Consider the following 22,580-nt stretch of genomic DNA (forward strand, 5'->3'; position numbering starts at 1 on the left):
TCTCTGATGCCTGCTGCCCTAGTTTACAGCTCAGCTGGTGATTTGACAGAGATGTCATATGACTGGAGCCAAGACATTAGAGGGAAAGAAAAGAAAAAAATAGAGGAAAATGGGGCTGGGGAGCTGGCGCGTCAGTTAAGAGCACTCTACTTTAAGAGGACCTGGGTTCATTCCCAGCACCCACAAGGCAGCTCATAATCATTTATAACTATAGTTTCTTTCTTTTCTTCTTTTCTTTTTTTTTTGCGGGGGGCGGGCAGGGTTGGTCTTTTATTTTGTTTCTCAAGACAGCGTTTCTCTTGCAGCCCTGGCTGTCCTGGAACTCACTCTGTAGACAGGCTGGCCTTGAACTCAGAGATCTGACTGTCTCTGCCTCCTAAGTGCTGGGATCAAAGGGTGAGCCACCATTGCCCAGCATAACTGTACTTTCAAGAGACCCAACACCCTCTTCTGGCCTGTGTGGGCATCAGGTTGTATGTATGTATTTGCAGGCCAAATACTAATACACATAAAATAAAAATATAGGGGCCGGGGAGGTGACTCAGTGGGTAGAGGCGCTTGTTGCCAAGCCTGACAACCTGAGTTTAATCCCCGGGCCCACATGGTAGGAGGAGAGAACCGACTCCCACAAATTGTCCTCTACCTGCCACACACGCACCTGTGCCTTGGCACAATAGCACCTACACACACACACACACACACACACACACACACACACACACACAGAGTAAACTAGTAATAATAAAGTGTTTTTTTAATAGAGGAAAATGCTCTCAAAAATCTTTACAGTTGGCTGTGTGTTGGGGTGGCTTGGAGCACTTGGAAGACTGCCAGGGCCAGGCTGCAGCTTGGTGGTGGTGTGCTGCCTCGCTGCCCAGGCCCGAGCTCCAGTCTGCTCTTAGCAGGAGACCCCAGAGTCCTGCCATTCTGTTACTCCGCTTCATGTGGGCTCTCAAAGGTTGGGTTTTCCCCCCCAAAATTTCTTGCTCTGTGGCTTTGCCTCAGCCTCTGTGTTTCCATTGTGTTGGGTTTGTTGATGTTTGGTTGGTTGGTTTTTGTTTTCTGGCTGGGTTTTTTTTTTTTTTGGTGGGGGGATGAGGGGGGATTGCCTTGTTTTGTTGGGTTTGTTGGTTTGTTTGCTTTGCCCTGAGCAGTAGGTGGCTTACAGTGTTTCCTAGGAACATCTTTGTAGGTTCATCTCTGAGTTCTGAGTTAGACAGAGTGCACGTGTTGTAGGAAATTCCTGGGCAGAGTGAGAGAGCGAGTACAAGCCTGTAATCCCAGCCTGCAAGAGGCTGTGGAGCAGGGCCGGAGGAGAACTTCCAGGGTCCATTGGCTCTCTGCTTCCCTTGAGACAGGTCTGGCGCTGAGTCTGCTGCTGTACTAGAGGCCATCAAGCCCAGGTGACCCTCCTGTCTCTGCCACCTGCAGGGTTGGGGATACAAGTACTTGTATGGCCACAGCCAACATCGTTGCATGGCTCCTGGGCATTTGAACTCAGATCTTTGTGTGTGTTCAGTAAGCACTCTTAACCACTGGGCCATTTTCCCAGATCCTTTTTTCAGGTTCTTGTATGATTTTTTTAGTACCTTTATTATGTACATAAATTTTTATAAACAGTATCTTGGTTTGCATGGTTTTTAAACTTTGAATCAGTTAAATAAAATATATGTGCCCTTCAGTTTTGTGTTTTTCTGTTTCTGAAGTTTAAGAACTTACCTTTGGTTTCTTCATTCTTCCTGCCGTTGCATATGCCACGCCTGTTGGTTCTTTGCCGTGATCTTCCCCACGCAGAGCGTATGCGGACTGCTTAGGTGGGCTGCTTAGGTGGGCTGCTGGGCCGTGGTGGCTGCTGGGAGGCTTCATCTGCTTCCCTGTGGGCAGCACTGCCCGCTCCACGGGAGTCCACTTCCCTGGAGAGTTCCAGAAGCCTTTTTAAAACAGAATCCCTACTTTAAAATTCGGTGCTTGGTTGAGTCCTTTTCTGAGTCATTTCCTTGTTCAGAAGCACGAACTGACTTTTCTGCTGTTGACTTTCTGCATTTGCATTATGCCTAGGCTTAGTATAGGCTGACTTTTACTGTTAATACTCAAGGTGGGTTCTAAGAAGTGGTAAGACTTTCAATGGTGAATATTCAGTATTCATTGCTTGGGACATTTTAATCACTTCCGGGTCTCATAACTTTTCTTTTCTATATTTATTTCTTTGTATTTACCCAGTGCTGTGAGTACAAGAGGAATCACTTCTATTCAGTGTAGTGTCTTGAGTTCTACAGTGTAGACCTTGTCCTTCATTTTTCTCCATCTTGTGGGATATGTGGGGGCAGATGCTGATGCTGGCACACTTGCAGTGATAATGAGGGTCGGATTTCCAGCTGTGGTGATAACTTGATAGATGACCAGCTGTGGCGCTCCCTTCCCTTTCCTGGACTGAAGCTGTGTGTAGAACATTCTTGTTACTCTCATAGGGAGATAAGAGCTCCTGTCATAGGCCAGGCCTGCAGGCCGCGGGTACTCCAGCATCCTCTCATCTTATGCTGTATCTAGAGCATCCTGGACGTGGCATCTGCCTTCTGTAGCAGCTCTCCAGCCTGTGCCCTCACATGGCTCCTGGTTCCTCACTCTTCTTTTTTGTCTTAGCTGTGTATCACATTTGTGATCCACTGAGCTTTCTCATTCATATAGTTTATCATAGATTGGGCGGGGGAAGCCAGTGGGGCCCAGGATGGTGGCCCCACATCTTTAGTCCCAGCATTGGGAGGCAGAAACTGGTGGATCTGTTAGTTCAAGGCCAGTTGGTCTACACAATGAGTTCTGGACAGCCAGAGCAAATAATGAGACTCTGTCTCAAGAAGGATAACAAAGAAAAAAAAAGAAAAAAATAAGCCAGTCTATAGATGTTGCTCACTTCCTATTTTTTACATAATTTCTCTGGATTTGAAGCTATAACCATTCTTTTCTAAAGTGTATCATTCTGAATTTTCTGAGGATTTTAAACTACACTGGCAACTGTTAGTAGTTTGAGGCACTATGAATTAGTGGTTTTGTTTTGGGTTTTTGTTTTTGTTTTTGTTTTGTACTAAAGACAAATCTTCTTTTTGGGGGAAGGAAGCAAGCTAGTGTGCTGTTTGGATCTAGTAGCAAAAGACTCTGACTTGGCTGTCAAAGCTGAATATTCCTCTCCAGCTGCCCAATCTTATTCCTCTCCATGGCCTCCATACTCTTCCTGAAGGGTTCTCCAGCAGTGCCACCTCTATACAAGTCCTCCATGATCTGTTTTTTTCCTTCCAGTACTGTATTAGATGAAAATAATGTGCCCCTCTGCAAAGACCCCCTCACTCTGATGCACGCCACAGCTGCAGACAGTGGATCTGTACTGAAGGTAAGAAGATTGCTTTCCATTGAGTTGAACCTCTGATGTGACCAGGGACGTCTCGTGGGTGGCAGGTGGTTTCTCGTTGGCACTGGGACTTGAGGTGGAGGGAGCTGCTGAGCCTCCTCCCTAGGGAAGACTCTGGGGCTGCGCTGCCCACTTCCCGAGAGTCGCTAGACTCTCCTCTGTGTGTGCCGCTCGTGTGGCTTTAGTTTGGGACAGTCTTGGATGCTTTCACTTGTCCTCTCAGACACACTGTTACAGACAGACAGACAGACACGTATAAAGTGCGTATTAGACAAAAGAGTCAAGGCTATGTGTATCCAGTACATCCATGATTTTGCTGAAATTTATAGTCTGATTTTCCTAGGAAAACCTAGGCTGTGTGAGGGGGCTGATTTCTATTTTGTCACGGCCTTGCTATGTAGCCCAGGCTGGCCTTGACCCTCAGGCCTTCTGCTTCACTTTACCCAGGCTAGGATTACAGTAGCATGCCAACATTCCCGGATAGTCTGTGTTGTTCATTGCTGTATTCCTACTGTCTCCGACAGTAGATGGCAATAGGCACCTCTCACTGATTGTATTACAGCATACCAGCTCATCCCAAGTTCTGCCCTTAGGTGTCCACGTGCTGTGTCTACCCTAGCCGGTACAGAGATCACAGAGACCCAGACTCTCTCTGACTGAACATCCTTCTTGTTGCATACTGCACTTTGTTGTAGACATTTACCAGGTATTTCACAAGAGGGAAGACTATAAGTCACCCTGAGTCCTGCTGTGCAAAGACAACACACAGTTGATGTTTATGTGTGCTGTATTTCAGTTAGAGCTGATCTTAGTTTAGGTTTCTATTGCTGTGATAAAACAAAAAGCAACCTGGGAAGGATTTAGCTTACACTTCCACACTATAATCCGTCACTGAGAGAAGTCGGGGCAGGAACTGAAGCAGAAGCCATGGAGGAATGTTGCTTAGTGGCTTGCTCTTCATGGCTTACTCAGTCTTCTTTCCTACAGAACCCAGGACCACCAGCCAGGGATGGCACCACCCACGATGGGCTGGGCCCTCCAGTGTGGCCATATCTGTTAAGATGTTTTATTTTTAGTATTAAATCAAACCAAATACATATATTTTAAACTTCTTCATCAACTTGATAAATAATTGTTTTGTTTATGCAAAGATGGTACAATTATAGCCCATAGCTTCATCTAGAATTGAACAGACAGCACTTTTGTAAACATCAATTTGTTTAGTAGATGCCCCAAAACCATATCAAAAGTCTATGCTTTCCGCCGGGCAGTGGTGGCACATACCTTTAATCTCAGCACTCGGGAGGCAGAGGCAGGAGGATCTCTGTGAGTTCGAGGCCAACCTGGTCTACAGAGTGAGATCTAGGACAGGCTCCAAAGCTACATAGAGAAACCCTGTCTCGAAAAACCAAAAAAAAGGAAAAAGAAAGTACATGCTTTCCTTGAGTTCTCCCTTGTCAACCAGTCCTGCCATTCGAACACTTAAGTTCTTTTCTTCTCACGTGATCACATTCTCCTCTGAATGGGCTTTAGCTTTCTGCCCTTCCTGTTAACCAGCCTGCAGGTCAGCACCACTGCCTGGGTGTTCTTTCTCTTCTCATCTTAGGAGAAGAATTCAGCTGGGACACCATAACTGTCCTGGATAGGACAGAGAACCTGGATAGTTGGCCTTTGTGTACATGGAGTAGCTACATGAATATTTACAGAGCACTTCTCTTCCTGGTTTTGATTCTAGTGTAGATTCTCCTCCTTGAAGAGGAGTCGTTGAGAGATCATTTCCTCTCTGCTTAAAGGGTCAGCACTAGCTAGGCCCAAGTCACTATGAGAAATTCAGAGACTATGGGAAAGTTCAGTGCGATGCCGTGAATCCCTCACGGATTCTTGGTGCCTTGTCTTCTGCAGGATGCTACAGATGAATTGGATGCCTTACTTCTTTCTCTGACTGAGAATTTGATGGACCACACAGTCACACCCCAGGTAAATGTGCCTCAAAACAGCAAGGTAGAGACTTGTTTTGAAAATATTCCTGCTAGGTTCCAGTCTTTTTCTTATTTAATAATTTAGTAAAACTTTTCATTTAATAAGAGTTTTGGGGACTGGGAAAATGGCTCACTGGATAAAGCACTTGCTGCACACTCGTGAGAACCTCAGTTTGGATCCCCAAAACTCAGATAAATCTGGACACAGTAGTGCACATAAGAGGAGGCATAAATAGAATTTCCAGAAACTCTCAGACCTGGTAGCCGGGCGTACATGGTAGAGCATAAGAAACCCTGCCTCAAACAGACAAACACCGAAGACCCCACGTGTGCAGTGTGGCATGGACACACCCACACAGACACAAAGAGCTTGTGTTTGCTTCTTTAGCATTGCCTTTCTGTACTCAAATTCTGCTGCTTTGAATTGCATTTCACCCTATGGAAATCACATGTCACTATAAACCCATTCATAGTTCAACACCATGTTAAATAACGTGAGAGAAAACCTGGGGCCAGTATCAGAAGAGTTATAACAGTGAGCTCTGTGGTTAAGAGCTCCTGCTGCTCTTGCAGAGGACCTAGGTTCTGTTCCTGGCACCCATGTAGTGCCTGCAACACCAGTTCACTCAGGTTCCAGAGGATCCATTGCCCTCTTCCGGTCTCAGTATTTGTTGAACACTTGTAATGTCCTTACATACATATGGGCAAAACATTCAGACACATAGAATAAGATACAAAAAGTTGTTTCAAGAGTTAAGACAATAATCTGGGCTTGGTTTATGTCTGTAATCCCAGCATTCAGGAAGACTGCTGCAAGTCCAAGGCCTGACCCACAAAACAAGTGCCAGGCCAGCCAGGCTGTAGCAAAAGCCTGCCTAAAATAAGTGTTAAAAAAAGTGGGAGCATGATTACTGAGTAGCATTGAAATCTCAGCCCTGTTTAACCTGGGAGGCAGTGTACCCAGTACCATTGCCATAAAGCAGACAAGACACAGTTCTTTCTTCAGCTGGACTTGCAGTCTAGTTAGAGACACAGAACTACTTCAGTGACTATTAACTGTAGGACAAGAACTACTGGGGGGTCACATGCCTCTGAGGAGTCGGGGTGCAGATGGCACTGTCTGTGGTGTAGGTTGCTTGTGTAAATCATTAATGAACAAACCTGAGTGTGTATCAGAATTGTAAAACAAATCTTTTTTTTGTTTTTTGTTCTTTTTTGTTTTGTTTTGTTTTTCGAGACAGGGTTTCTCTGTGTAGCTTTGCGCCTTTCCTGGAACTCACTTGGTAGCCCAGACTGGCCTCGAACTCACAGAGATCCGCCTGCCTCTGCCTCCTGAGTGCTGGGATTAAAGGCGTGCGCCACCACCGCCCGTAAAACAAATCTTAAAAGGTCTTATTAATAAAATACCCAAAGCCAGATATTGGAGTGATAGCTGAGAGATCACAGAGACAGAACAAGCCACAGCCACCTCACCTTGCCAACTCCTCAGAGGATTCTGTTTCCTCAGACTGGAAGCCTCTGAGTCCTTATCCGAATGGATCTCAGCTGAACTGCTTAAAAGCCTAAAAGCTCAAAAGCCTTTAGTTCCTGGTCCTCATGCCTTATATACCTTTCTGCTTCCTGCCATCACTTCCTGGGATTAAAGACGTGTGTCTTTCCCAAGCAAGACATGAGATCTCAAGTCCTGGGATTAAAGGTGTGTGCCACCACTGCCTGGCTCTGTTTCCAGTGTGGCCTTGAACTCACAGAGATCCAGATGGATCTCTGCCTCCCGAATGATAGGATTAAGGGTGTGTACCACCACTGTCTGACCTCTATGTCTAATCTAGTGACTGGCTCTGTCCTCTGATCCCCAGATAAGTTTTATTAGAGTACATAATATATTGGGGGACACAACATATCACCACACAGAATTACCCAGAAGGTGTACTAAACAGATTGTTGGGCCTCATCTTAGTTTCAAATTAGGTATATCTTGGGAAGACCCCAAAATTTGCATTTCCAAACATGTTTCCAGGTGATATAGACTACCAACTTAATCAGTAAATAAGAAAACATTACCAAAGGAGGAGAAATAATCCCAAATTTGATCTTGAACCATAATAAATCTTGAAATAGACAAGAGATAGCCTCTAAAATTAATGCCAAAATACCCTGACGTCCAGAGAGACATAGTCCCTAAGAGCGTAATTGAGAACATTTACAGTCTGTTTGCTCTTTGTCTTCGTGGGGAGGTGAGCCTTACAAAACCAAAAAGTAGTGTGGCAGGTAGCCCCACCGTTAGTCCAGCACTTGGGAGGCAGAGGCAGGTGGATCTACCACTCTTCCAGACCCCACGGGCTTCTGCATGCATGAGTACAGGAAGTCACTCGGACACGCACATAAATCGATTAATTAAACAGACCGAAATAGAGGACTGAGACTGGGGTCGGCAATTGCCTGCTTGCCTTGAAAGTAAATTCTTATTTAATGTTTTCTCTAGATTACAGCTTGGGTGTTTCCAGGGGTGGGGATGTAGTCAATGCACTGTTTGCCCTGGGTTCAATTCCTGTAGCCTAAGCTGACCTAGGAATAACTTAGAGTTTCTGCCTTCACCTCCCAAGTGTTGCTTACAGGTGTGAGTCTCCATCACACCTGGATTGTCTGACTTTGACATTTTTGGCATTTGTTTATGTATCGTGTGTGTTTGTGTATTGTGGGTATGCATGCCACTGTGTATGTGGGGTTGGAGAACAACTTTCAGGAGTTATTCTTTCCTCGGATCATGTGTGTCCCAGGTATCCACCCTCAGGTGCTCAGGCTTACCCAAAAGTGCCTTAATTCCGCAAGCTATCTCACTTACCATGTGTGACTTTCTAATTTTGTGTAATGAGTTTGTCTCGAGTTTCAGTGACATAGTTCTATTGGATTATCACCCGTCAGTAGGGCTTGTTTTCCTGCTGTCCTTGGTTCTCTTTGTTCACACTCAGGTCAAGAGCTGTAGTTTAGATGGCAGGTTGAGGTTATCTCCCCCATGGGTAGACTCTATCCGGATCCTCTACACAGAGGAGAAATAGCCCGCGTACTTCTAAGCAAAGCCGTGGTCAAGCAAGGCCCTTGGCTTGTCTCAAGAAGCCAGAATCTCCTCTAAACCCAGTGGCCTCTGAGCACCAGACCCTCAACTGGCCTTAACAGGTTTTTTGTTGTTTTTAAAAAAAAAATAGTGATTAAATTTGGCCACCTGCATGGTACAAAGCACCCAGTGTGAAAATATAAGCAAAATTAAAATAATTAATAGTATAAAACAAAAGAAATGGCCAGGTCTTTGTGTGAGTGCCTGATGTGCTAAGTAGAACAGTCACAGCCACCCAGAGGTTAGCAAATTTAAAAGGGTTCTCATCCTGATCCTGCTGCTCTTAGTACATTATTGTATATATATTATATGTATTTCCTGATTATTCTACTCATGTCTCTGTTGCTTTACAAAGTCTGTAAAATCAGACTAAGCCCACACCTGACAGCACCATCCCCTTGGTGAACAGCTGTACACCTGGATCTCTGACCACACCAGACAGCACCATCCCCTTGGTGAACAGCTGTACACCTGGATCTCTGACCACACCAGACATACCCGACCTCAGTGAACAGCTATACACCTGGATCTCTGACCACACCAGACAGCACCATCCCCTTGGTGAACAGCTGTACACCTGGATCTCTGACCACACCAGACATACCCCACCTCAGTGAACAGCTGTACACCTGGATCTCTGACCACACCAGACATACCCCACCTCAGTGAACAGCTGTACACCTGGATCTCTGACCATACCAGACATACCCCACCTCAGTGAACAGCTGTACACCTGGATCTCTGACCACATCAGACATACCCCACCTCAGTGAACAGCTATACACCTGGATCTCTGACCACACCAGACATACCCCACCTCAGTGAACAGCTGTACACCTGGATCTCTGATCATACCAGACATCACCATCCCCTTGGTGAACAGCTGTACATCGGGATCTCTGGACCTTAGTAAGCCTGGGTTGGAACTGTTAGGGTCTTAGTAGTGATGTTACTAATCTCTGAACCTTGTGCATCCAACACCATCTTAGTCCTCCACTCATTTACAGTCAAGCCACGTTTAGATGCCCCTGTGATAACCTAACTCCAGTGCCTGGAAGTCAGCGAGATTGGAGACCATATGTCCTTCTAATGCCTCAGTATCTGCTGGCAGCTCCTGTGCTGTTTGTGTGTGTGCACACTCACACACACAAATAATAAATATAATTTAAAAGATTTTAAGAATAAGAAATGAGCCAGGTAGTAGTAGTGCACGCCTTTAATCCCAGTACTCAGGAGGCAGAGGCAGGCAGGTCTCTGAGTTCCAGGACAGCCAGCACTACACAGAGAGACCCTGTCTTGGAGGGAGGGAGGGAGGGAGGGAGGGAGGGAGGGAGGGGTAAACAAAGTAACAGCAGTAGTAGTGTACTTGAGTCATAATCTTTCCTGTTATGGAAGTCCTCAAAGTCCTAGCAGTCCCTTGAGTAGGGTGTGTGCCGTGAAAACCTGGGGCTGAAAGTTACGTTAGCTCAGGAGACTCCATGGGAACTGCCTTCCCTGTAGTATTTTTCTGTCACAGGCTATGTGAGGTCCAGCCCCTTGAGATAGCCTGCTCCCAGGGTCTGGGAAGAATCTACAACCAGCTGATAATCTAATCGTTGACATTATTAAATGAATCTAAGTACACGGAATTCTTAGTCCATACATTTTACTCTTCTGAGTCAGTTTTCTCTCTGTGCACCTTTCTTTCTGCCCTCATGCTTAGCTCCTCTCTGTCCCTTCTTTCTCTGTCATCTCATAGCCCTAGTAGTAACTAAGCTCTTATACTCTCAACCTCATCCTCCATTCCTTCGTCCTCCATCTTTCCTTCCTCTTCTCCTGATCTGACCCAATCCCAACTCATCCAAAAACTCCGCCCTGTTCTCCCTTCTCCAGCCAAGTGACCCTGCCTGGACCAGGAATTCTGCCCCAGCCTTCACTACACCTGGTTATGCAAAAAGCCCTTTTGTCCTGAGACTGTAGCTCTGGAATGCCACAAGGCCTGAAGGAAAAGGGATGGTCTAAGCTTCATTTGCACAAGAAACAAAGCTATGCATCTGCAATCCACCTGTCTCCTAGGCTCTGTAGGGGTGTTACCTAGTTCAGATCAGCAGTAGGTCTGAGAAGCTTATACTGTTTGCCATTAAGGTCTTGTAGTATATGAGTGCACAAGAAATTCATAGCAGAAGACAGCTGATATATTAAAAGCTGAATAACACCAAATATTCCCTGATATATGGCTTCCCTCTAGAAAGGTTCTTTAACCTTTCTAGGTACAGCTTTATTATGTACAGCTGAATCTCTATAATATATTCTTGCAGCATTTTTCACAGTAGAAAATATTATGAGTGTAATTATGAAAATAAGTCAGTCTTCCCTAAAAGTAAGTGACTATGAAATTTGTTTTAGGTGTCTTCATCATCTGTGTTCACGCCCCGGTGGATTATTCCAGTAAGTTCATACCATTTATGATTCTTCTTTTGGCTAAAATTTCAGAAGCTTAAAGGATTCTCAAGTTCTTGTTTTCCTGCAAATATTGGGACCACTATCAAAGATCTGTTAATTTAATGGCTTCAGATTTGTGGCTCAGTTTTTCTGTAAATGCTGAATGATTCAGATTAAAAATAAAAATTTGAGGTGAAGGGGGCTGGAGAGATGGCTGAGTGGTTGGTTAAGAGTGTTATTGTAGAGGGTCTAGGTTTGGTTCCCAGCACCCACATGGCAGCTCGTAACCATCAGTTCCAGGGGGTCTGACTCTGTCTTCCAGACTCCACAGGCACCAGACACACATGTGGTACACAGACATACATGTAAGCAAAATACTCATACACGTAAAATTAAAATAAGCAGTTCGGGGCCTGGAGCGATAGCTCAGTGGTAAGAGCCCTGGCTGCTCTTCCAGAGGACCCAGGTTCGATTCTCAGCATGCACATGGGGGCTCACGACTGTCTGTAACTCCAATTCTAGGGGAGCTGATGCCCTCTTTTGGTCTCTGGGCACCAGGCACACATGCAGTGCACAGACATACATGCAGACAAAACACCCCTACGCATAAAATAAACAGCTGAGAACACCAAATCCTCCTCTGTGTGAAGCTGCTCATGGGGCGGGTGCTGCTGCCTCTGTGTTAAAACATATTGTGCCTCTCCTACAGCAGAGTGCTGCCGCCATCTCCAGCAGGCTCCCAGGGTGTGGAACATCTGTGTCGGGGACAGAAGGGTGTGGCACTAAAGATTCATTCTCACTGATGTCCGCCCCAGCCCCGTTCTTGGTAGATGCTGTGACCAGGTGAGGAATTGCTTCTCAGTTGCAGTTTTCAGGGCATCTAGTAGGAGAGAAGTGATAAGAAACATTGATTGTATTTAAAATAATAGTTTTTGTAAGGTCTTAATTGAATTTGATTGAAAGTGTATAGGTCTTTGAATATTGTTTAACATAGTATTTTTTCTTGATCTTGATAATTTTCCACAAAATTATTAGGATTTCTTTGTGAAGTCTTTGCTAGGTAAAAATGTTAGGCTTATCTTTAGATCTTTGTTTTAAAAATCAAGTTGTTCCTTGTCCTTTCTTGCTTTACTCTTACGATTGTGGCCTGTTCTCATAGTGATGAATGGTGGTACTCATTACTAAGACAAGGTGCATTATGGAGCAGGGGTAGGACGTTCCCAAGGTGAGGACTGTCATGTAGCTTTTACTAGATAACAGAGTGAGCATGGGTCCTTGGGGTTGTCCCAGAGTGTCCTCTCCCGAGAGGACAAGCAAATCCAAGTTCAGGAGAAGCTGGACATGCTGCTGTGGTGCTCGGCACAGCCTGTTCCTGCTATTCATAATAAGCTGGACTCGCGAAGAATGGTTATAAATGTGTTAGACTGTCGTCAGAGAACCAGGAGCACCAACTCTGTAGAAAGCATCCTGCAGAGTATCACTGCTCACGAGGTGCCGCTGTATCACCGCTGAGCTCTGTCATCTCCCTCCTCAGCATCTCCATGTGGGCTGCCGGAGCCAGAGCCCTTCCTGACTGAGTCTCCCTCTGTTCCTCTTTTCCGTGCAGCTCTGCTCCTCTGGCTGACGAGTCAGCCTTGAAGCAGAAGTGCTTGCTGACTACTGAGCTCTGAGGGTCGCTGCTCCCCACTGTATCCGCAAGGCCCCGCGCTGTCCTGTTAGCCCTGGATCCAGCTGAGTGAGTCCTGTACTTGGGGAAAACCTTCTGCCTGGATTTGACTTCAACTCCGTGAAGAAAGTAGCTACATTCTCCGTCCAACTGGAAGTCTACCCCACATAACTGAAGATACCTCCTCCCCTTCCGTAACTTGATTTGCATTGCCAATTCCCCAGTCAACAAAATTCACTGGTTTCCTTCGGACTCTTGGCTCCACCTAGCGGTTGCAACTGTTAGAACGACTTCTGGCAAGGCTTGCTGTCGGGAGCATGTTCATTGCTGTGTCCTGTAATGTCAGGGTGGACACACCTGACCTCGGTACCTGCTGGAGAAGCGAATGGCATTTTCCTGCGGATTACCTGGAAGTCAGAATTTAGGAGACAGATGAAAACACTGTGAGGTAGATCTTAGGCCAGCTCTCACATAGTTACTAGGACTCTTCGGGAAGCCGAGAACATAGAGGGATGTATGTCATCCACACTTTGAATCCTGAGCAGTAATGATCTTACTGCTCCGAATTTACTAGAGATGAATGTTAGGAACTACAGAGAGATCATCTCCAAGTGTGTGTTTCCCAGACCCCCTTTCCTGTAGATAGCACCGGCATCATTCCCCTGTCTGTGATTGCAGCGTGGGAGGGAGCAGGTGTCTGGTCAGACTTCAGGCCTCAACCTCAGGCCTGTGCTCTCCTTCTGGGCCGGTGGGGAATGCAGCCCTACCATGCTTAGCGGTTTGAAGGTCAGTTCAGCGGTGCTCCACACGGGACTGTTTAGACGCAGCCTCTAGTTCCTTTCCGTGTACGCTGAGTTTGTTGACGGCTTTCAAGCTGAAAAGAAAAACCCTGGGCAGAGGTGGGAATGGCGGTGAGAGAGATTGGGATCTTGGCTGAATCCCCCAGGAAGCTCTGCACAGTATCGTGAGTGAAGTCAGCTTACATTAGGGTTCTGTATTCGTTTTTCAAGTTTTCTAGAATTCCCCATTCTTTGTCGGAAAAGAAGTCCTGATGTTCAAGTAGCGCATGCTCGTCTAGAAAAGTGTAGGAAATGGCCCTGTAACCCCAGCCCAGAAACGACACTGAAGGAGTGCTGACTGTGGGCTGAAGGACCAGGACCTCAGTTGCCATGGGGATGGGGATGCTATGCAGACAGTGGTAAAGCCCTTGGTGTTGCCTTGTTACCAAGCACTGCTGTTAAGCTGTCTCCCGGAGTTCGTTCCGTGTTCTGCCCGTCATGTGGTGTGTGTGGTGGAGCACTCATTCTCCTCAGCTAAGAGGACACCAGCTGAGGTGAGGACCGCAGGAACACTGCCATGAGATGCATGAGCTACCTGCTCTGGAGTCGTTAAGATGCTGTGGGAGGGACTATTGTCTGCTTAGGCAAATGCTAGTACCTGTCTGGGAAGCTTGGGGGTTCAGTCTTCCAGTTCCCAGGGGAGCTTCCCAGATTAGAAACCACTTTTGCTAAAGGAGACAGAATTGCCCTTCTTGCTGGCTGGCTCCCCTTAGCCAGCAGGCAGCTCATGCATTTCATTGGCAGTCTTTTTGCCAGTCCTCAGTGATAAGCTGTTTCTCACAGTTGGACACCTAGAACCCGGGGCTTGATCCAGTACCTACTGGACTAGGTATCAGATTTCCAGTGTCTGGAAGAACTGGACAGTCTCGTCAGTTAGCTGTCCTGCAGCTAAGGCATGGTGGCTTAGAAGTCCTAATTGTCCGTCCTGTTTAGGATAGAGCACTGTCCTTCAGGTACCCCATAACGTTTGTGTCTCCAGATACTGAATTCCTGCAGTCAGAATATTGCTAGGGACTTCGTCAGGATTCACTTGAATCTGCACTAAAAAGAAAAGAAATCCTATGTCCTGGTGTCAAGTAGTAAGTTTAGAATTAATATTTGAGTGATGCATTTGCCCTGACAGACTAGACACTTGTCAGATACGTGTCCTGTGCTGCACAGGACATGTGTTCTGCTCCTCTGAAAATGGCGGCGGTCTAGCAGGACAGGCCTGCGGGCACCTGTAGAAGTGGTGGAGTGGGGCAGTATGGGAAGCAGTGGAGAAGGCAGACAGTGAGGCCGGAGGGGAAAACTGCGTTAGGAAGGGCAGCTGCCTGCTGCGTGCCCAGGGGAGCATCTAGACAAAGTTGGCATTGTGTCCCTGGCTGGGGTGGGGACTTGGCATGGAAGTTTCCAGTAAGATGTGAAGGTTGCAGTTAGCAGACCTAGACTCCACCTCAGCACTGGGAAAGGAGTCTGTACATGGAAAAGATCTGGAGACAGACAGTCCTTTCACACAGGCAGGACTCCTGGTCGTCTTTCCTCATCCTCGGGAGCCTGCGGAACAGAGCTACGAGAAGACTCCTTAGCTTCTTACATTGCTCTGAGAAAAGCTAGTGAAAAGCATTCCTTACACGTCCTGCTGGCTGTCGGTAGGCACTTGCTTTGCCCAGGCTCGGGTGCCCTGGGTGTGTCTGGGGATGAGATCCCTGAGCTGTTTATAGGATCGACTGCTTGTTCTTCTTCCCATTTATGGCCAAAACGTGGACCTCTGTTCTCTTAACTGAGCCCAGGCAGTACTTGTCTGCTGGTCACTCGGCTGATGAAAAGTTGGAAGTTTGTTTCTTTCTGTTGTTGTTGTTGTTTTCTGAGACAGAGTTTCTGGTGTAGCCCTGGCTGTCCTGGAACTCACTCTGTAGACCAGGCTGGCCTCGAACTCAGAGATCCACCTGCCTCTGCCTCCCGAGTGCCGGGATTAAGGGCGTGCGCCACCACCGCCTGGCAACTTGGCTGTTTTCTAAGTAAGGGTTTTAAGAAACATCATTCTTGTCTTCTCATTCAGCAAGTGTCGTCTACTCATGTGTTTTTCACTTTGTGCTGTTGTTTTGAGACACGGCCTCACTATGTAACCCAGGATGGTCTGGAACTCATAGCAGTTCTCCTGCCTCAGCTTTCCAAGTGCAGGGATCCAGTCATGAATGACCAAGCCCAGCACACACTTGTGCTGACAGGTTTTCGCTTGGTTGGTTTATGGTTTTGAGTTGCTAGGGATCAGAACCAGAACCTTGGGCGGAGAATGGTGGCGCATGCCTGTAATCCCCGCTCTCAGCAGGCAGAGGCAGGTGGATCACTGTGAGCTGCAGGCAAACCAAGGCTCCATAGTGAGACCCTCGTCCCACTCTGCCACGGAGCTGTCTCCAGATGCAGTAAGTTTGTTCTCTGGAGAGCTAGAGCTGGCAAAGAGTCCCCACTCAGTTCTGCTGGCACGGCCAGGGTCGTCACAGGGGGCATGGCTGTGTTCACTAACGCTGATTTACAGCCAGGCGCTAAGCCAGCGGTCCTCAGCCTGTGGGTCATCACCCCTGTTGGGGTCGTATATCCAGTACTCTGAATATGAGGTATTTACAGCATGGTTCATAACAGCAGCAAACTCACAGTTTGAAGTAGCAGCAGATGATTTTACGGTTGGGGTCCCCACAGCATGAGGAGCTGTATTAAGGGTCACGGCATCGGGCAGGTTGGGGACCACTGCAAGTGCTGGTCCCCAGCTCCGAGAGCAGAGGAGTGCTGCCTGGAGTTCAGAGCATCGTGTCCTTGTCCGTGATGCCGCAGGAGGAGATGGTGGGTCTCAGCCGTGAGAGTCCTGCTGAGATCCCTTTATGTAATCCAGCTCTTGGCCGGGAGTTGAGTGGACTCTGGGATACAACTGTGTGATAAAGGATGTGTGTTTGTCGTCATTTGTGCGTTTTTTCTGGAAAAAAATTAAAGACTGGAAACACTCCTGTGCTGCCAGGGTGGGAACTTGTCGGGAGGGTTCCGCTGTGGTCACAGGTTCTTGCCGGGGTGGGGACTTGTCGGGAGGGTTCCGCTGTGGTCACAGGTGCTGCCGGAGACTTCCTGCAGGGGCTGCAGCTCTTCCTCTTATGCGCTGTTGGGGATGATAGCCACTAATTCTCAGGATTTCTTCTTGTCAGAGGAGTGTGCGTGTGTGAGTGCGTGCGTGCGTGCGTGCGTGCGTGCGTGCGTGCGTGCGTGTGTGTGTGTGTGTGTGTGTGTGTGTGTGTGTGTTTTCCTGGAACCCTTTACTCTCTGGTTTTACATCTGGATACAATAGATGGTTTGAGGACTCACCAACTATTCTGTGTTTACTTTTTCTGTGTTAAGCTCTGCAGTAGCTTCAAAACTGTAATTTATTTTTGTATCAAGTGCACTATATTCAGTGACTTCCCATTGTATATGGCTTGTATTAGAACTACTGCACTGAACTGTGAGTTGTCTGTACACTGAACAAGAACTCTAGACATGACCCATTCAAATAAAACATCTATGAGAATGTTCATGTTCTATCAGCTGTTTCTGGAGCATGCATGGCCCTGGCTGAATTGTTAGGTCGGAGCCACCATTAATAATAACCGGACAGAGTGAACTGATTTGTGTCAGTGTGGGTGTGGGAGATGGGGTGGGTGTTCCTAAAGGCCAGGACTCTCATTGGTGGCTGGGGAGATGACTCGGTGAGCCGTGCCTTACATGAGGACCTGAGTTCACATCCCCAGAGCCCACATAAAACCAACTGTGGTAACACATGTCTGTCACCCCAGCCTTCCTGCAGTGAGATGGGAGTCAGAGACGGGAGAATCCCCTGAGATTCCCAGGCCCCTCACCTGGCATGTGCAGCCTGGCATGCCTAGGAATAGACAAGAGACCCTGCCTCAAGGTGGATGGCCAGAATCTCTATGCCTATGAGGTTGTACCTGACCTCCACATGTATGCTCCTGCACTCATACACATGAATGAATATATACACACAACACACAAAATTTTTTTAAAAAGTTATTAGTCAGTGAGCATGATGGTACATACCTGTAACCCCAGCACTTGGGAAACTGGACAGTCAGTGTTCAAGGCCATCATAGACTATATAGCAACACTGTTCTCCACTAAAAATAACAAAGCCCTCATTGGTAATACCTAGCCTAAGGCCACAGTGTCATTCCAGGACTTGGGACTTGAACCTGCACTGTTCACTACCCACAAGGTGTAGATTGTCTCCAAGCAGAGTCTCAGGACTGTCGTCTGAAAGGATACATGCAGTGTGACTCAGCCACTTGCTGATAGCAGGCCTCGTCCTCTTGTTCCTGGCCCTTCGTAGGTGTGGTTTTCTGTGACCAGTATGGCTGTCCAGGTCATTTGGCAGGCTTCTGCTGGGCCAAGACATCACACAAGGCAGCAAGCCTTCTGGGAAAGTGGGAACATCTGCCTGGAGAAAGGGGTGACTTTTCTAGGTCCTTCAGTTGTGCGGGGGCGGGAGAGGGGGGACGGGGGAGGGGGCGGGGTACAGGACCATGGGCTCACTCACCCGTGCTGGAATGAAAGACAATGCCAGAAATAAGTAACAAAAGCCATTCTGACTTGAGCAGGACAGCCCATGGGAAAAGTGAGTCTTCATATCCACAGGAAGCTAGGTCAAGGACAGAACAAAGCGGGTGTTGGTGTGGACAGGTATCCACCTATCTGCTGTGAGGAGTCACAGGGTGGGGCTCCTGTCCAGGCTGTGCTTCCCTGAAAGAAAAGGGAACGGATACTCAGCTATAAAACACCCAAATAATCCCAGATGGGGCTTGTGTGGCCTGCACTGAGAGCTGCAGGAGCCGCAGGAGCCGCAGGAGCTGCAGGAGCTGCAGGAGCTGCAGAGCAGAGCTTGAGTCAGTGATGGTCAGGGCCCTGATGGGTCCTGACTGCAGTAGCTCAGAGCGGTCTATTCAGCGAGCATCCATCCCCCTAATCCAGGTTCCACAACTCCACTCTGAGGGTGAGCAGAGTATCTCACCAGGGAGGACATGTGTCCCAGGCCAGATGGACAGCCGTCTGGCTCATGCTCCCAGGCTAGCAAGATGTTAGAGAGAAACAGACGGTGCGGAGAGCAGCGTGAACTTTAGAAGCCTAGTTCAAGTAGTTTCCAAGGAATCGGTATTAGAAAGCTGGGCTTGTCATAGTGTGGGTTTCTACCACTGTGATAGGAGACCATGGCCTTGGGGAGGAGTTCATTTGCCTTAGATATCCTGGAGGCTCAGGAGGTGGGGCCTTGCAGAGGAGGGATGTCACTTGGGTGTGGGCTTTGAGAACTGAAAGTCCGGTGCCATTTCAAGTTTGCTCCCTTGTTTCTGGCCTGTGGTTTGAGGATGTGAACTCTCAGCTGTTCCTGCTGCCAGGATTCCCTGCCACGGTGGACGCTTATCTCTCTGGAACCATAAGTTCAAATAAGCCTTGGTCATGGTGTTTTATCACAGCAGCAGAAAAGTAACTAATACACACACACACACACACACACACACACACACACACACGCACACACACACACACACACACACACACACACACGCAGGGCCACACAGTAACTATTTCATGTTAATTACATTTCTTTACAGGAAGTGGAGGCCTGTCCCATAGCATCCGTACATTAGCTCTCACCATCCATCGTGTGTGTCCCAGAGCTCAAACTCAGGCTAAGCGTGGTGGCCAGTGCCTTTGCCTCCAGAGCCATCTCAAGGCCCTGAACACTTAATGCTAGAAGTTAATGGTGATGGTGGTATGTCCCTAGAAGTTAATGGTGGTGGTGGAATGTCCCTAGAAGTTAATGGTGGTGGTGGAATGTCCCTAGAAATTAATGGTGGTGGTGGAGTGTCCCTAGAAGTTAATGGTGGTGGTGGTATGTCCCTAGAAGTTAATGGTGGTGGTGGAATGTCCCTAGAAGTTAATGGTGGTGGTGGTATGCCCCTAGAAGTTAATGGTGGTGGTGGAATGTCCCTAGAAGTTAATGGTGGTGGTGGAATGCCCCTACCCTGCCCTCATCGCCGTTTTCCCACCCACCTGGTGATTTCCATAGTATTAAATGGACGCAGCCACTATTTATGAGGGCCTGATCTCACCTGTAAGAACTGCCTGAGTCACCTGTCCTGTGCACTTCTGACTCTCCCTCAGGGCTTCCTTACACTAAGTCCATGATCTCATACCTCAGTGATAAAAGCCGAGCGCTCAGTCAGGCATGTTCTCTGCAATCCTTCCTTCATCCACACCTGCTATTCCTTCCTGCTGAGACGGAAGTGGGGTACTGAGGGCCCATCGCACACCCTCCTTTCCTGTATTTCTCTCAGTACTTTTTCACTCCAGCACTGAAGCCCTCCTTCCCACCTCTTTCTGATGTGATCTGCACAAGCCGAACTCTTCCTGTAACATCTTCTAGCTCTCCCTCACAGACACGACGCCTGGGAGAATTGCTCTGTGTCCTGACTCCAGCTGCCCTGCCCAGCCTTGCCCGGCCTTGTGGTAGCGTTTGCTGTTCTCAGCCTCCCTTCTGAGAAGGAGTGCTTAGACTTGTCTCATTTCTGCCCTAAGTGACACCCATCCCCGTCGCTGGGAAGAACAGATCACAAAGGCATGCCTGTATGCGGAAAGGTGGGGCAAGGCCAGAGCACCAGCTCACTCCACAGCGGGCCTCCTGGGCCTCACACCACACTGACCAGACTCTCCTGCCTGCCTGAGCCGTGTGCCTTCCTCCTCTTACTACCGTGCTCCTGAGGCTTGGTAAAGCAGTTCATGTAGCTCCAAAGCCTCTACATCCAGGTCTCCCGACTGCATGGGCCCCTGCCCGCCCTCTGATGCCCCATTTGGGTTTTACATGAACAACTCAGTGTCAAGAGGAGCAGTTTTTATGTTAAAGGCAACCAGCCAGACAAGGGCCCATGTTTCCTGAATCTTCCCAGTGCCCTGTGACGATTACCAGTTGCATTAGATTGGGACATGGAGTTCCCACTGATGCGACTGTCACCACCTACACGAGGGATGAAAGACAGAGGCCGTGTGGTGAGTGGGTCTGATAGCCTGGTTTGGGCTGATGTCCTTTTTGCAGAAAAATCACCTTGGCAAACTGCTTTTGCCTAGTTCATGTGTTCCCTGGTGTGACACCAAGATGATTCTTTTGCCAGTGTCTGAAGCAAATCCCAGATGACAAAAACATTCTCACTTCTGTGAACCAAAGTCCCCTGAAGGAGCCACACCTTCCACTGGTCCTTCTGCAGGGCTCATTAGCTTCCATGATGGCGGAACATTTGCAGTGCTGTACGTCAGGAGCCAATCACAATGTATCTTGGGCTATATTTTCATCCACCTAAATGGCCATTCCTGGCCCACCTCTTTCTTGGACCTGACATCTTGTGAGGTTGAAAACCTTTGGCCTGGGCGTGGTGGCATGAACCTTTGATCCCAGCACTGTGGAGGCTGAGGCAAGTGGATCTCTGCCAAGGGCAGCCTCCTCTACATTGCGAACTCCAGGCTGGCTAGGGCGACACTGAGACCCTGTTTCAATTTTTAAAACGGGCGGGGGGCAGGGATTTAGCTCAGTGATAGACTGGAAAGGGGGAAACAAAAGAAAATCTCCAAGATGTATTAACAAAACCGTAGTTTTCACTAACCAAAAGACTGAATCATCAGACATCATCTGAGGCCTAGAGCTGAGATTCTCCGCTTTACATAACTGCCTACTTAGTGCTCCCACCAGTGGTTTGAAAAGTGTCTTGATTTTGTTCCATTTGTTCAAAGTCACAAAGCGACTTTGTTCTATTGCTAAAGAGAGAGAGAGGGGGGGGGAGAAGAGAAGAGAAGAAAAGAAGAGAAAGAAAGAAAAACCTTCATAAAACTGATTCCACATTGGAACATTTGGGTTGACCTTAATCTGTGTTCCTGGTCATGGTCACTCATATTTGGCTCTAGGATAAACTGTCCCTTTGAGGCAAGAGTTGTGGTTTTGTGTCAACACTTCAAAGAGAATGAGAACTTATACTATAGTGAAACATGCGAGACCATGGCCTGTGAGCACAGATCATAATAACCCCAAATACCGTGTTCCACCGGGGTAATGGTTCCATGAGTTTTCACAGTAACAAAACAAAGAAAGTTAAAAAAATCAAGGCATTTGAAATTCACGTTTCTACCAGGGACACAGGTCACAGCAAAGCAGAGAGGTCCCTGCTATTAGGTGCAATCAGGTGACATTCTTAGCCTTTGGGTTGACAAAGCAGTGAGGGATCTGTTTGTACATTCCAAAGGACTTACCTAATAGTCACAAGGACGTTAGGTCCGACACAGAGGTGGGCAATTAATGGGTATTGGGGGCTAATGCTAGCACAAGAGAATGGCTCCCAACCTGTTACAGTCCAGCTCTCTGCCACTGACCAATCAGCCTTGTTGAATGTCTAACACAGGTGTGCCTTTTTCCCTGGAACTCGATTTCAGACTCCAACTCAGCGAAATTGCTGCCTCCCAGAGGCCCAGATATCACTAATTTTGTTGTGTGGTGTTCACCAGAGAAGACGGCTGGGACATGGGTTTAAGCCAATAGAAAGGTTTTGTTAGCCAGACGGTGTTGGGATCCCAGTGCAGTCCTGAGCCTTTCTTAGGGTGCACTTTTAAGCACAAAACTGTGTCCTAGGTCGACATACTTCAGTTAACAAGAATAGTTAGCCTGAAGTGGAACTGCAGAATCCAAAAAGCAAGGTTAGTGTATCTAGAGGCCTTCCCAGGCTTTGAGGGATTGGGCCTTTGAGTTTGAGCAGGTGCTGTCTACATGCTGAGTGTTCCGGCCTGAATGGCACTTTCATCATGGAGTCAGTTGTGTTAAGGTCTGGGGCCTGTCACAGACCCGTCTTAGTTCCCTTCTCTCCTCTGCACATCAGCCTTCAGTGCCTGCTACATCTCTCCAAGGTCTCTCTAAATTACTAGTATGTCGTGTGCATGTGTGGGATGGTTGAGGTGTGCACAGGCCCATGCCACAGCACACGTGAAGGTCAGAGGACAACTTGCCGAAGTCAGTTCTCTCCTTCTGTTATGTGGGTCCAAGAAGAGCATTCAGGTCATCTGCTTAGTGGCAGGCGCCTTTACCCTCTGAGCCATCTCATCAGCCCTCAAAAGT

The 22,580-nt window shown here is 47.7% G+C and overlaps 1 protein-coding gene across 1 annotated transcript in view; it reads left to right on the forward strand.

Annotated features, from left to right (window-relative positions):
- The window catches only part of Epb41l5 (erythrocyte membrane protein band 4.1 like 5), a 118,257-nt gene extending 101,868 nt beyond the window's left edge, over positions 1–16,389 (forward strand). Inside the window, exons 21-25 of the mRNA XM_059280230.1 lie at positions 3,292–3,382; positions 5,303–5,377; positions 10,877–10,918; positions 11,622–11,755; positions 12,519–16,389. Coding sequence (XP_059136213.1) covers positions 3,292–3,382; positions 5,303–5,377; positions 10,877–10,918; positions 11,622–11,755; positions 12,519–12,582 — 406 coding nt within the window. The 3' untranslated portion in view covers positions 12,583–16,389. The remainder of the gene's footprint in view (positions 1–3,291; positions 3,383–5,302; positions 5,378–10,876; positions 10,919–11,621; positions 11,756–12,518) is intronic.
- Positions 16,390–22,580: the final 6,191 nt, after the last annotated feature.

The sequence above is a fragment of the Peromyscus eremicus genome, chromosome 15 (assembly GCF_949786415.1).
Source record: "Peromyscus eremicus chromosome 15, PerEre_H2_v1, whole genome shotgun sequence".
Taxonomy (NCBI): domain Eukaryota; kingdom Metazoa; phylum Chordata; class Mammalia; order Rodentia; family Cricetidae; genus Peromyscus; species Peromyscus eremicus.